The 13973-nt window shown below is 46.8% G+C and overlaps 1 protein-coding gene across 1 annotated transcript in view; it reads left to right on the plus strand.

Annotated features, from left to right (window-relative positions):
• SLC49A4 (solute carrier family 49 member 4) overlaps positions 1–13973 on the plus strand; it is a 124477-nt gene that overhangs the window by 103275 nt on the left and 7229 nt on the right. The window contains exon 8 of the mRNA XM_075933110.1: positions 13293–13475. Coding sequence (XP_075789225.1) covers positions 13293–13475 — 183 coding nt within the window. The remainder of the gene's footprint in view (positions 1–13292; positions 13476–13973) is intronic.

Here is a 13973-nt window from a genome sequence, read left to right on the forward strand (position 1 = left end):
GGCTAAAAATGCTGCAAATGACAAGGAGGCCAAACGCCTTGACCTCTTGGGCAGGAAAGTGTACTCTTCCGCCACTTCAGCGCTGAGAATTTGTAATTACGCTGAAGTGACGGAAAAGTACGCTGTAATTAGGCTCCCCTCACAAATCACGATTTTGACAATTATGCAAAATTAGTTCTCCTTTTAGAACATTTACTGGGCTCAAAGCATCAAATTCTAAAGGCGGCAATACAGGAAGGCTACACAATGGCCCGAACAGCATTGCAGATCGCTCTCGACACTGCCGACACAGCGGCTCGTGCTACAGCTACTGCCGTAATCATGCGTCGTGCTTCCTGGTTACATCAAGCTGCTGCCCCGAAAGATCTACTAAACAAGGTAGAAGACTTACCTTTTGATCGCCAGTCACTCTTCGCTCAATCAACCGATCAGGTATTCCACTCGGGCAAGGATTCCTGCACGACTTTGTGAACACTGGGGATGTACACACCTCCCTATAGACGCAAGAGATACATGCCGTATAACAAACAGAGGCCCTTCTCTTATGCGACACCTTGAGCCAGACCATTTGAATAGCAGAGGCCGAGACAGCGTCCGCAAAAGCAACGACAACAACCTAACAAAGTGCCCGTCCACCAACAAGGTCGGCAGCAGGTTTGACATGCTGATCGAGGGACTGTGTACCACCCCTTTGATGGAGGCTCCAGACAACGTGCAATGTTTATTCCATCATCGCCCGAGACCTTATCAATACTGTTGGTCTCTTATAACCACCGACCGTTGGGTCCATGACATAGTTGCTTCATGATACGTCATCCCTTTCAATTCCATCCCTCCTTCCTCCCTACTTCCCCGTCCCCTTTCAGGGACCCCTCTCACGAGACTCTTCTACAACAAGAGGTCTCTCGTTTGCTTACCATATGAGCAGTGGAGAGGGTGCCACCTCAATTTTGCGGGAGAGGTTTTTACTCTTGTTACTTCCTCACCCAGAAGAAATCGGGGAGTTGGAGGCCTATCCTGGACCTACGTCGGCTCAACCACCACTTCTTGAAACAAAAGTTCAAGATGATCACATTAGCCTCTATCCTCCCAGCACTCGACAAAGGAGATTGGTTTGCGTCCCTCGATCTACAGGACACCTATTTTCGTATAACAATACATCCTGCCCACAGGCAGTTTCTTTGGTTCGTAGTAGGAGCCAACCATTACCAATACCGAGTGTTACCTTTCAGACTTTCAGCAGTGATACGAGTCTTTTCCAAGACCCTGGCAGTGGTAGTGGCCTACTTTCATTGCCTCGACATCATGATCTTTCCATATTTGGACAATTGCCTAATAAAGGCCCCTGCACTCGACGAAGCTACATGGGCAGTTACCACTACTGTGACAGTGTTTGAGACTCTCAGGCTCATAATCAATTTCGAGAAGTCCTCCTTGAAACCGACTTACGATGTAGAGTTCATCAGCGCAAGACTCAATTCTCTGACCGCAAGGGCCTACTTACCCATGAAGAGGTTCCAACTAATCCGGGATTTGGTGCAGACTGTTTCAGTTTCTCTCAGATCCTGCATACTTACCTATCTACAGCTGCTCAGCCATATGGCAGCCACCACATATGTGGTACCACGCACGAGACTCCACCTGCGCAGCCTTCAACATTGGCTGTTCACTGTTTACAAGCTTAGTACACACGGCACAAACAAGACAGTTTCTATTCCCAAATAGGTCAGGACCTCGCTGGCATGGTGGGACAACCCCAGAAATATGTTAACAGGGGTCCCCTTTCACAGCCAGAAGCCTTCACTGCAGATCACAACGGTTGCTTCCCTACTCGGCTGGGGAGCCCATTTGCAGCAGAATTGAGCTCAGGGTCTCTGGACATCCCAAGAATCCTTGCAACACATACATTTCCTTGAGTTACGAGCAGTATTCAACACTTGCAAACACTTTCTCCACATCATCCGAGGCCTTACGATCCAGATTCTCATGGACAACATATGCACGGTGTATTATATCAATTGGCAAGGAGGCACACATTCACGCCCCCTCTGTGCAGAAGCGGTACATTTGTGGAACTGGGTGAATCAGCAGGGTATTACCCTGACCGCATCGTACCTTCCTGGCAAGGACAATGTTATCGCCGATACCCTCAGCAGGCACTTCCTTCCTCAACATGAATGGGAGTTGCACAACAAAGTCGTTCACAACCTATTCCATCTCTGGGGCTTTCCCGATATAGACCTCTTCGCCACCCGTCACAACAGGAAGTTCCATCAGTATTGCTCATGGGTGGGCATTGGCAGAAGTTTGTTGGGGGATGCTTTCCTCCTCAACTGGAGTCATCACCAACTGCTCTACGCCTTTCCTCCTCTCCCACTCATTTCAAAGGTGCTGGAGAAAATAACATTGGAGGGGGCAGTAATTTTGATAGCACCCTTTTGGACCCGACAAATGTGGCTAACACAGTTGTCAAGCATGTCGATGGCCCAGCCACGACGACTACCGAGGCTGTTCAATTTACTGTCTTAGCAATGAGGTACAATGATCCACCCAGCTAGGCGTGGCTCCTAGCTGGTTCCAAGAGCATGAGTTAATCTGTTCTCAGGAGATGAGGCATGTGCTGATTAACAGCAGACGACACACTACTCGCAAGACTTACCTTCAGAAATGGTATCGGTTCCAGTCCTGGTGTTCAGCAAGATACCTTGATCCTCTCTCCTCAGCTATCCAACATTGCTAGATTATATTCTGCACCTACAATCGGCCGGGTTGACGATTCCTTCCCTTCAAGTGCATTTGGCGGCAATTCTGCCTTCCATCTCTCTTCTGACGGTTATTCGGTATTTGCACATCCTCTCGCCAAAAGGTTTTTAAAGGGGCTCGACAACCTATAGCTGCCTCTCAGAACCCCACCGGAACCATGGGACTTGTCCTTAGTCTTGGACACTCTGATTTGCCCCCCTCCCGTTGAACCACTTGCAACATGTGACCTATGAATGCTCACAATGAAGGTAGTGTTCCTACTTGCCATGACGTCAGTGCGCCGAGTGAGTGAATTAGCGGCTCTCTCTGCTGATCCGCCGAACACAATATTCTCTGACCATGGTGTGGTTCTTTGCATACACCCCACCATCGTACCGAAGGTGAATTCTGCCTTCCATATAAATGAACAAGTCTACGGACATTCTACCCCAAATCTCACTCCTCCCAGGAAGAGTCACGACTGCACACACTAGATGTCAGGTGAGCGTTGGCTTTTTACCTTGACAGGACACATTCCTTTAGGAAGTCTCAGCGCTTGTTCCTGTCTACAGCCGAGCATTCCAAAGGCAAACAACTTTCCACACAACGCATCTCCAGCTTGATTGTCGCGTGCATCACACGACGTTATGCTCTACGTAACAAATCGCTTCTGATGCGACCTCGTGCCCACTCTACCAGAGGTCCACTGCCTACCTTAGGGGTGTGCCATTGCGGGATATATGCCATGCAGCAACCTGGTCGTCTGCTCTTACCTTTGCTAGACACTATGCCCTGGCGAGCACACTGAAGACCAATTCAGCGGTGGCCCAAGCTGTCCTGTCCACAGCGCAGAGGCAATAAGTCCGAAGCACGTGTGTAGCATTGGACCTCAAGTGGAGCATCCTTGGGAACACTACTCGACGAAGAAGAGAGAGTTACTCACCGTGTGCAGTAACATCTGTTCTTTAAGATGTGTCCCCCCGTGGGTGCTCCATGTTCCTCCCTGCTTCGGAGCTTCTGTTTTCTCTTTTTCAGACGCTTCCGGTTGGGAGGAAACTGACAAGACCAGACCGCGTTCAGCTGAGCGGTTCGAGGCAGCACTCACGCATGCGTGGTCCAGTAGGGCTACTGCTACCAAAAATCCACCAGTTTGCAGTGCCGGGACGAGCCCAGCACCTTGAGTGGAGCACCCACGGGGGGACACATCTCAAAGAACAGACGTTACTGCACAAGGTGAGTAACTCTCTCTTCCGGAGCCTACATCTGAACATTCCAAGTATTGCTATATAGTCACCTAGGATGTGAGACACCCCTACAGTGGAACACCCATGGGGACACTACTTGAAGAAGTAGTAGTAGTAGTTACTCACCTTGGTGCAGTAATGATGGTTCTTCAATATGTGTCCCCCCCGTAGGTGCTCCACTACCCACCCTTTCCTGGAAAATACCTGAATTCATTCTTGCTGTGTTCTAAGCTCAGCTGAGAATAGATAAATGGCTACCACTGCGTAACCTTTTCCTTTAATACAGAGATCCCCAAATTATGGGGCACGCACCCAAGAGGAGCATGGAAGAATGTTTGGGGGAATGATGGGCCCCAGTGCAGTGCCCCCAGTGCATTGGGCATGGGGGTTTGTGAGGGAGTGCCACCTAGCCCTATTCCACGTACAGCTCTGCCCCTAGCCAGACCCTCAGCCTCTGTTCCATTCATGACACCATCTCCAGTTGCATTTGCAGCCTCAGCCCCCTTATCACATCTTCAGTGCCCTGCCCAGGAACTGCAGCCTTGCTCCCAGCTCTGCAGATGGTAGGGGCACAGTCAGTGATAAGGAGGGCACAGCTGAGACTAGTCTGGGGATCACTGCTGTATTCCAGTTCTTTCTTCTTGTCAGGGAAATTTGTAATAATGGATATCCAAATAAGCTCATATATCTGCCCTAACCAATATTCCCACACCATTTCTGAAACCAAACCTCGGGCCCTATTTTTTACCTTTTATGCTGAACCACCTGAGAGATGTCAATCTCTAATCATAGTTGTCCTTTGAACAGCTGACTTTGTGATGCTATCACGAATGCTTATCATTCTCTCCTCCCTAGCAGATGTGTTTGGAATGGACACTGGAGTGTAGTCTAGCCTGGTGATGTCTGAAACGTAAATATGACATGGTTCAAACAAGAATCTTGATTTGGGCTTCCACCCACTGAGGCAGTGCCATGAGGAAGAGTGCCCAACTAAAGGCAGCCCAAGAACCAGTGCTTTAGATCAGTGTTTCCCATCCTTTTTTATGCCACGGACAGGCCAACCCATCCACAAACTTTTGGTGGACTGGTAAGATTTTATTTGCATATCTGCGTATTTGTTATGCAAATATTACCAGTCTGCCTAGTCACAATCCAGCCCCTTGCTCCCCAGTGCCTAACACCCTTTGACCCCCCCACGCCTGATTCCCCCTGAGCCTCTGACTCCTACAGTTCATGCCAACACCCTCTTGCCCCATGATCCCACAATGCTCTTACCCAACACCCCTTTGCCCCCACCCCATCCGCACACTCCCCAGAGTGAGGCTGGCCCCTCTAGGAAGCATGGCCGTTACTGCCGTGCATGCAGAGTGGCTCTCCCTCCCTCCATGGGTAGAGGTAGGGAGTGCGGAGCCCCGGCCAGCTGCCATTATCAATGGTGGAGGAGGGAGGAAAGGCACCTTCTACTCTGACTCCTTCTGCTGCCACCTCAGCTCCAGCAAAAGCGGCCTGGGGAGCTGCCTCCTGCTCCACCACCTCCTGTTGCTGCCAGCAAAAGTGGCCATGCAGGCAGAGGGGGGAGCACGGAGCCCTGGGGATTTGCCTCCTGCTCTGCTGCCTCCTGTTGCTGCAGGCAAAAGCAGCTGTGCGGGCAGAGGGAGTGACCGTTGGTGGCACATGCACCTCCTTCCTTCCTTTGTGCCCTTTCCCTCTCCAAGCACATCTTCCCAAGCGTGGAAGAGGCAGGAGAGAGGGGAGGCACCTCCTGCTCCACCTTCTCCTGCTGTTGCTGCCTTAGCCACCATGGCTGCCAGAACTGAACCCCCGGGGACAGCCGGTTTGAGTTCTGACGGCCGCCACGGCCCAGCAACTGGCAGTTGGTGACCTGGCAGTGGGCCATGGCCCAGCAGTTGGGAACCACTGCTTTGGATGAATGTTCTGCCAACACTATTCATACTGCAGTAGCAGATCTGCAGTCTCCTTGAAAAACACGAGAACTGTGGAAAGCACAACCATGTGTGCCACACATACAGTAAGTGTCAAAGCTTCAGGTGCTGCAGTTAATGGCTGTTTAACATACACTGAAATCTATAGAGATCCTAAAAATACCAAGTACTCTATCACAGTTGTTTTAAAAAAACCTGCTTCCATTATTTCTTAATGACTAGAAATAGCTAATGTGAGTGGCTTGGGCACATGTCTCAGCACACTGCTCTTTTCCCAGCTAATTGCCTTTCACAGAAAAGGGCAAGTGCTCTTCTGATATAATATATGTCATGCAGCTGAAGTACAGTTCTGGTGTGTATTTTTATCCAAGCAGACATGAATTAGTTGTTTACACTGTTCTTAGAGTAAGGGATAGAGGAAGAAATGTTAGCTTTTCTCCTGGCACTTGCACTTGTATATTCTGCACCATTGAGAGTAGTCAGAGTTTCTTAATTGAAAAAGTGGAATTTTAAAAGCAGTTCTTTTAAACTATAAAATATCATAGGACTCTAATGAACACCCCTGTTGTGAGAAATAAATAGACTCCATTTAATAGGTGGCACTCACCCAGCCATAAGCAGCTTTTTCACCCCTTTAGATGGTATTTTAGCTACTATATTAACTACAGTAGGTTAATTAAAAGGCCAAAGCCTCTTTTGGACTACCATTGATGAGACTTCTTCCAATATATTTTTCTTGCACTGTATATTTTATTTATGACTTTCTACATAGTCAGACAGATTGGATTTGTTACTTTTAAATGCTGAATTGATTTAGTAAAATCATTTATAATATTTTCAGCGCTTAACACTTTTAGATGCTTTCACTACCATGAGATGAAAATATTTTTCTTGTCGGAGTATGATTACAGTTAGAGATGTGATTATAAATATGTTATTAGAGGCGGACAGATTTTAAATACAGGTTATACCCTCTCTTAACTGGGACTGTCTGGTCTAGCAACATTGGACCACAGATGTTCCTGTACCAGAGAGCCCAAGTTTAGGGAGGTCAGGCCACAGGCCAAGAGCAGCAAGCGAGGTGCAGAGACTCAGCCGGGTGGTGCAGCAGTGAGCTTGGCCCCTGCTTCCAGGTGATAGCAGCAGCCACGGAACTCTGCCGTAGAGCTTGGGGACAGTAGCAGTGGCCGCAGAGGTCCAGCAGCAATGGCAGCCATGGTGCTCTATCCCTGGCTGTGGAATTCTGGCAGCGGCAGCGGCCAGGGAGCTTTATCCCCAGCTAAATAGCTCCGATCCCAGCGGCAGCCATGGCCAGGTAGGCAGCCGAGGGTCTAGGCTGGAGCCCTAGCTGGGGGCAGCAGGACAACAAGGGCCATGCTGGGAGGGACCTCCTCTTGTCCAGCAAATCCCCTCATGCCGGACCTGTCGGGTCCTGATGGTGCTGAATTAGAGATGTGAATAACTGACTATCCGATAAGCAAAAGTTGACTAGTTGCTTCCCTTCCCTCTCTTTGCTGCCTCTATCAGAAAGAGGTGGGGTGCTTCAGAGCAGCAGCATGCAGCGCCTGGGGCCAGATCCTGGGCTCCACGCAGCGCTCTACTTTGAAATGCTGTATGCAGCCCAGGGTCCCCAACTGGCCCCGAGCTGCACGCGGCGTTTCAAAGCAGCAGCTCTGCATGGAGCCCTGGGTCAATTGGGGACTGCCGCTTTGAAACGCTGTGGGAGTACGGGACCAGTGGGGGACTGCTGCACTTTTGCCTTTGAAGGGTGGAAGTGCCCTTATTGACTAATTGAAATTTTATATCCCTATGCCAGATGAGGGAGGTCCAACATGTACTGACATGTCAATATTCATTTTTTTTCTTAGTTTACAAGTTAAGATTTATTTTTTTAATGCAAGTCCTATAAATTCATCCTGAGATCTACAATTAGCCCTATTCTTTCCGCCTTCAACATTGATCCTCTTGATTTGGCATTTTTAGTGTTTTCTTAGCTTTTAAAATGTGTGTACGTGTTATATGATGTTGTTTTTAAGTATTTAGCTATCACCTTTGGAAAATCATGGAAGACAGGAGAGATTCCAGAAGACTGGAAAAGGGCAAAAATAGTGCCCATCTATAAAAAGGGAAATAAGAACAACTCAGGAAACTACAGACCAGTCAGTTTAACTTCTGTGCCAGGAAAGATAATGGAGCAAGTAATTAAGGAAATCATCTGCAAACACTTGGAAGATAATAAGGTGATAGGGAACAGCCAGCATGGATTTGTAAAGAACAAATCATGTCAAACCAATCTGATAGCTTTCTTTGATAGGATAACGAGTCTTGTGGATAAGGGAGAAGCGGTGGACGTGGCATACCTAGACTTCAGTAAGGCATTTGATACTGTCTCACATGATGTTATCAATAAACTAGGCAAGTACAATTTAGATGGGGCTACTATAAGGTGGGTGCATAACTGCCTGGATAACAGTTCTCAGAGAGGAGTTGTTAATGGTTCACAATCCTGCTGGAAAGGTATAACAAGTGGGGTTCCTCAAGAGTCTGTTTTGGGGCTGGTTCTGTTCAATATCTGCATCAACGATTTAGATATCGGCATAGAGTAGGGGTTCCCAAACTTTTTGACATGGAGACCAGTAAATCCATTCACGAACTTTTGGAGGACCAGTAATGTTCATTTGCATATTTGCATATTCATTAATCAAATGATGAATATTCATATAAGTTGTTTCTGGTCTTCCCAAATCTCCCAGTGCCAGCTTTAGCACAGCTTTTGATATGGTCACTGACAATATTCTTGCCAGCAAGTTAAGGAATATGGATTGGATAAATGGGCTGTAAGAGACAGAAAGCTGGTTAGACCAGGGTTTCCCAAACTTTTTACTTTAATTGGAACCCTTTTTTTTTTCAGTTCTGCTTTTTGCAGACCAAAAATATAAACACATGAAAAACAAACTGAGAAAATACCAGACATACAATATGTCTGGTATTTTCTCTGTAGGTAAGTTGTATTATTACTAGATGTATCAGTTTGTAGTTTTGAACTGCCTGGCTGGTAAATGTGCTCAGGCTGCATGAGGGTATGTCTACACTACCACCCTAGTTCAAACTAGGGTGGTAGTGTAGACATACCCTGAGTGTGTCTACCAGCCAGATAGTTCGCAACTACTTGAGAGGTGTGTGTGTGTGGGGGGGGGGGGCAGTAGAATCCCTGTGCCAGACTAACTCGTGCTTTGTGGGTGGGGAGGGGGGAACGAGGTCGGGTCAGTCCCACTCCCTGCAGGCCGATTCATTCTCCCCCTGCTCCCCTTGCTGCGCCTCTGGCCAGCCCCACTTCCCCCAACCCCCTCCCGGGCAGCCAGTTCTCTTCCGCTTCTCCTCCCAATTTCCCTTGGCCAGCCCCGCTGCCTGCGTCCAGCCCTCCTTCCAGCGTCCGCTTCCCCCCCCCCCTCCGCCCACATCTTCCCCGGCCAGCTCCCTGCCCCCAACCTCACACCCCCCGGCAGCCCTGCTTCCACCAGCCCCCCAATCTCCCCAGCCTGCCCTGATTCCCCTGTCCAGTTCTGCTTCCGGTGGCCAGCTCTCCCCTCCTCGTCACCCCAGAATCCCCTGGCACCTGCACCTTTCCTTAGCCCTCCACCCTCCTGGTGTCTCCCTTTGCCCACTTTTTCCCTAATACCCGCCCCCTCACCAGTCTCTGCCCCATTCCCCTCCTGCCCCTCTGTGCCCTCACACACGATTTTCTCCATCCTGACCTTCCTCATGGCCACCCCTTCTTTCAAGCCTTCTCCCCCTCCAGCCCCCAGTGCCCTTCCCCTCTCCTCTCCCAGCATCAACCTGTCCCCCCTCCCACTGACACCTCCCCTCCTGTCCTTTCCCTCATGGTCTGCAGTTGGCCCCCCCTGGCATTTGTCTCTCTCCTGCACCCCTGTCCCTTGGTTCCTTCCCCTTCCCCGCTCAAGTCCCTCCTTCTTTCTCCCGCCCCCAGCCTCTCCTCGCCTCTGCTGCCGCGTGAGCCGGTTCCCTACCTTCTCCTTCCACGTTGCGGGGCCGGAGGCCGCACTCAGGCCCCGGAGGCCGAACCCGGAGCCAGCCAGGCCCCACAACGTGCCTCCCGCGGGTTTCAAAACCCCGGGCCGTCATGTCACGTCACGCCCGGGCCTCCTCCCCGCCCACGTGCAACGCTGCGCATGGGCGGCAGGCGGTGAGAAGGAGCTGTGTGCAACAGGGACGGTGCGGGGCTGAGGGGAAAGCTCTGGGGGCGGGGTGGGAGGACGCGCGGGGGATCTGGTGGAGCAGGGCCCCGGCTCTTAACTCGCTGGCACTTCTGGGTGCAAGGGCGCAGGGCCCAATTCGACCGAATGGGTCGAATCGGCCTAAGGGCCGGCAGCCACCAGGCACGCTGAGGCCCGGCATTTTTTTGGGAAATGCTGGCATAGAGAGTACGCTTATTAAGTTTGCAGATGATACCAATCTGGGAGGGGTTGCGACTGCTTTGGAGGACAGGGTCATAATTCAAAATGATCTGGACAAATTGGAGAAATAGTCTGAGGTAAACAGGATGAAGTTTAATAAGGACAAATGCAAAGTGCTCTACTTAGGAAGGAACAATCAGTTTCACACATACAGAATGGGAAGCGACTGTCTACGAAGGAGTATGGCAAAAAAGGATCTAGGGGTTATAGTGGACCACAAGCTAAATATGAGTCAACAGTGTGACGCTGTTGCAAAAAAAGCAAACATGATTCTAGGATGCATTAACAGGTGTATTGTAAGCAAGACATGAGAAGTCATTCTTCCGCTCTACTCTGTGCTGGTTAGGCCTCAGTTGGAGTATTGTGTCCAGTTCTGGGCACCACATTTCAAGAAAGATGTGCAGAAATTGGAGAAGGTCCAGAGAAGAGCAACAAAAATGATTAAAGGTCTAGAGAACATGACCTATGAAGGAAGACTGAAAGAACTGGACTTGTTTAGTTTGGAAAAGAGACGATTGAGAGGAGACATGATAGAGGTATCTAAAAGGGTGTCACAAGAAGATGGGAGAAAAAAAATTCTTCCTGGCCCCTGAGGATAGAACAAGAAGCAATGGTCTTAAACTGAAGCAAGGGAGGTTTAGGTTGGACATTAGGAAAAAATTCCTAACTGTCAGGGTGGTTAAAAATTGGAATAAATTGCCTGGAGAGGTTGTGGAATCTCCATCTCTGGAGATGTTTAAGAGTAGGTTAGATAAATATCTATCAGGGATGGTCTAGACAGTATTGGGTCCTGCCATGAGGGCAGGGGACTGGACTTGATGACCTCTCAAGGTCCCTTCCAGTCATGGTATTCTGAGATTCTATGATGTGTGCAGTGTTCTGAAAGTTTTGTGATTCAGAGGAAATATATAAATATGATCTATAACTATTAGCCTGCGAGCTCCTGCCTGCCTTTCCCTCCCCCCCTCACGCTGCTGCCTCTGTATCAGAAGCAGCAGGGACAGGAGGCGGCTCCGTGGGAGCTGATACGCGTGGGGAGCCGACTTAGATTTATCCAGCTGAATTTTTGAGGGATTAAAAATCTGTCTCTGTTGTCTTCTATTCTGATATTACAGCATCAGAAACCAATAGCAGGTCTCCCTTTTTGCCTCTGTACCAAAATGATTCAAATAGCTAGCTACAAATTAGAAAACTGAATCAGTGATTGCTGCTTATTTAAGAGGGATTAGGGAACTGTGAAAGCAAGAGACTGTAATGCTGTATGTAACTAGGACTTGTGCGAGAGATTTACTGACTTCAAAATGTCAATGAGAGCTTGCAGGAGAATTACTCTATTTCAGATACAAGAGCCTGTTGGCTTCAGGATACTAAATTTTGTTTTCACCTTTTTAGAACTCTGAACTTACCTTGGAACAGTTCCTCTCACTTTCATCATTCAGCTGATTATAAAAGAATTTATAGGAGCTGGAAAAGCTTTCATGTCTTCTCATATTTAAAAAGAGAGAGAGAGAATCATAACCAGGCTTGTTTAAAAACAATTGTAGAGTCCAGCCTGAAGAGTCCCTTTCCAAAGTTTTGCCACTGTATAATTTTCTTGGCAGCCTTTTCTGCTCTTTCTACCCCACCCCTACGTTTCCAGGCAAAACGCCTACTCTGTGTTTTGGCAGAGATCCACATCAACTGATTAAGTTAATGAATGGGCATTTCTACTGTATCTCTTACGGACTTGTTTTTTGCCTTTTTATACCTCATATATTGATGCTGATTTTTTTAAGCCAAAAGTCTCCTGCTTACTTTCAGCTTCTAAGCTGAGAGATTGAACAATGCTTAATTTAAGGTGAAGCATAGCTTTTTCAATTCTCAACTTTCCATGATGGATTTTTTAATATAGTATAGAAAGTAGACTTTCATCCTGTTCAGATTTCATATATCATCCTTCTGCCATTGTACAGGGTTAAAGATGACTTCACATTTTAAATCCTTTGCAAGCAATTGGTTGACTTTTTGCATTCTAAGGATGTTTTTCACCATGTCACCAGAGCTTTTACAGAATCTTCAAGAAATATTCTAGACATTTTATTTATTCTTTTCAGTCTTAATATTTCTTCAGGCTAATTCTTTCCCTTATGTTTTTGTTTTTCCTTTGATGGGTCTCATCATTGTCAGAGATACTCTAGTACAGAAAATCTTTATTATTGAGTACTGCTCTTAAACAAGATTTAGATTTCCTAGCAAAAATATGTGTACTAGTATGGAACTGGAAAGAAATGTGATGATATTAAGTCACAGAACAAAATAACCCAGCCAATTATCAAAATTGCCGTATTTTAATATTACATAACCAGATGAAAAATCAGAATCCTGAAGTGATGACATCTACTTTTTTCAACTAGAGGTTAATATCACAATGCCTGGGTAATTGGTAGATCATTAGTATTATTTGTCTGAAAAGTGAAAGTAAAAATTAGTTGGGACCTTTGGAACTGAGAGTCAAAATATTAATTTCCAGTTCTTTTCTGATTCAGCACAATAATTGTTTTGCTGTAATAGAACACTTATTGGTCATTTAGGAGGTAAGTCAAGGTGTAAGATGTCTCTTTGTGTAAATATTTTTTCCGGTGTTTTCTAATATTTGGTAAACATACCCCCAGCTCCATCAATGTTGTCTTCAGGAAATCTGTATAGATCCAAATAAAAATTATTGAAATGATCATACTAATAATAAATGCTGACTTGCTATCCGAGAGACATTATACAATTTATGATGCACAGAGGGTAAAAATAGGTCTAATTCTCCTTTGTATTGAAGTTACTTAATTAAGCCTTTTGTTTGAAATATGACAACAAAATACTACTATGAAACTAAAACACTTTTTTTGTTGTTGTAGCTACCTTATACACGTCTTGTATCTTGCTGGGAATATTTCTGAATAGTAGCATACCTATATTCTTTGAGCTTTTCGTGGAGACGGTCTACCCTGTTCCAGAAGGAATTACGTGTGGTGTTGTCACCTTTTTAAGTAACATGTTTATGGGAGTGCTTTTGTTTTTTCTCACATTTTACCATACAGGTAAGAAATATGAGTTACTTACTGAATGTAATTCTCTGTGAAGGCATTCTATAAGAGGTCTATTTTGGCGCCAGTGGGAGGAGGGTTTACATACAGAACTCACATTGATGTTTATTCTGTGCATAAATCTCTTGCACATCAGTGGGAGAAAAGACCTAATTGTTTGTCTTTATGTGCATGCTAATCAAATAATGAAATTCTTTAGTTCGAAAACAGATATTGAGACTTTGCGTAGAAGTCACTGCAGCAGGAAGCTATTGAGATAAACATGATGGCTGGATTTTTACAAAGAACTGGATAATGTTCTGGCCATTAATAACATTTGTAGCTATGCTAGTTAAAACAACAATAAAGCTAATCCAATCTCATGCTTCAGGGTATAAACTGCTTGCCAGTAGTGGGCAGAAAATATTTTCTCCTCCCTCCCTACAATGTCCATGAAACACATGCTGGGTACAGTACTGATGATGGGAGAGAGTTACCTCCACAAGATACTGA

This window comes from Pelodiscus sinensis, chromosome 7, assembly GCF_049634645.1.
Source record: "Pelodiscus sinensis isolate JC-2024 chromosome 7, ASM4963464v1, whole genome shotgun sequence".
Classification (NCBI taxonomy): domain Eukaryota; kingdom Metazoa; phylum Chordata; order Testudines; family Trionychidae; genus Pelodiscus; species Pelodiscus sinensis.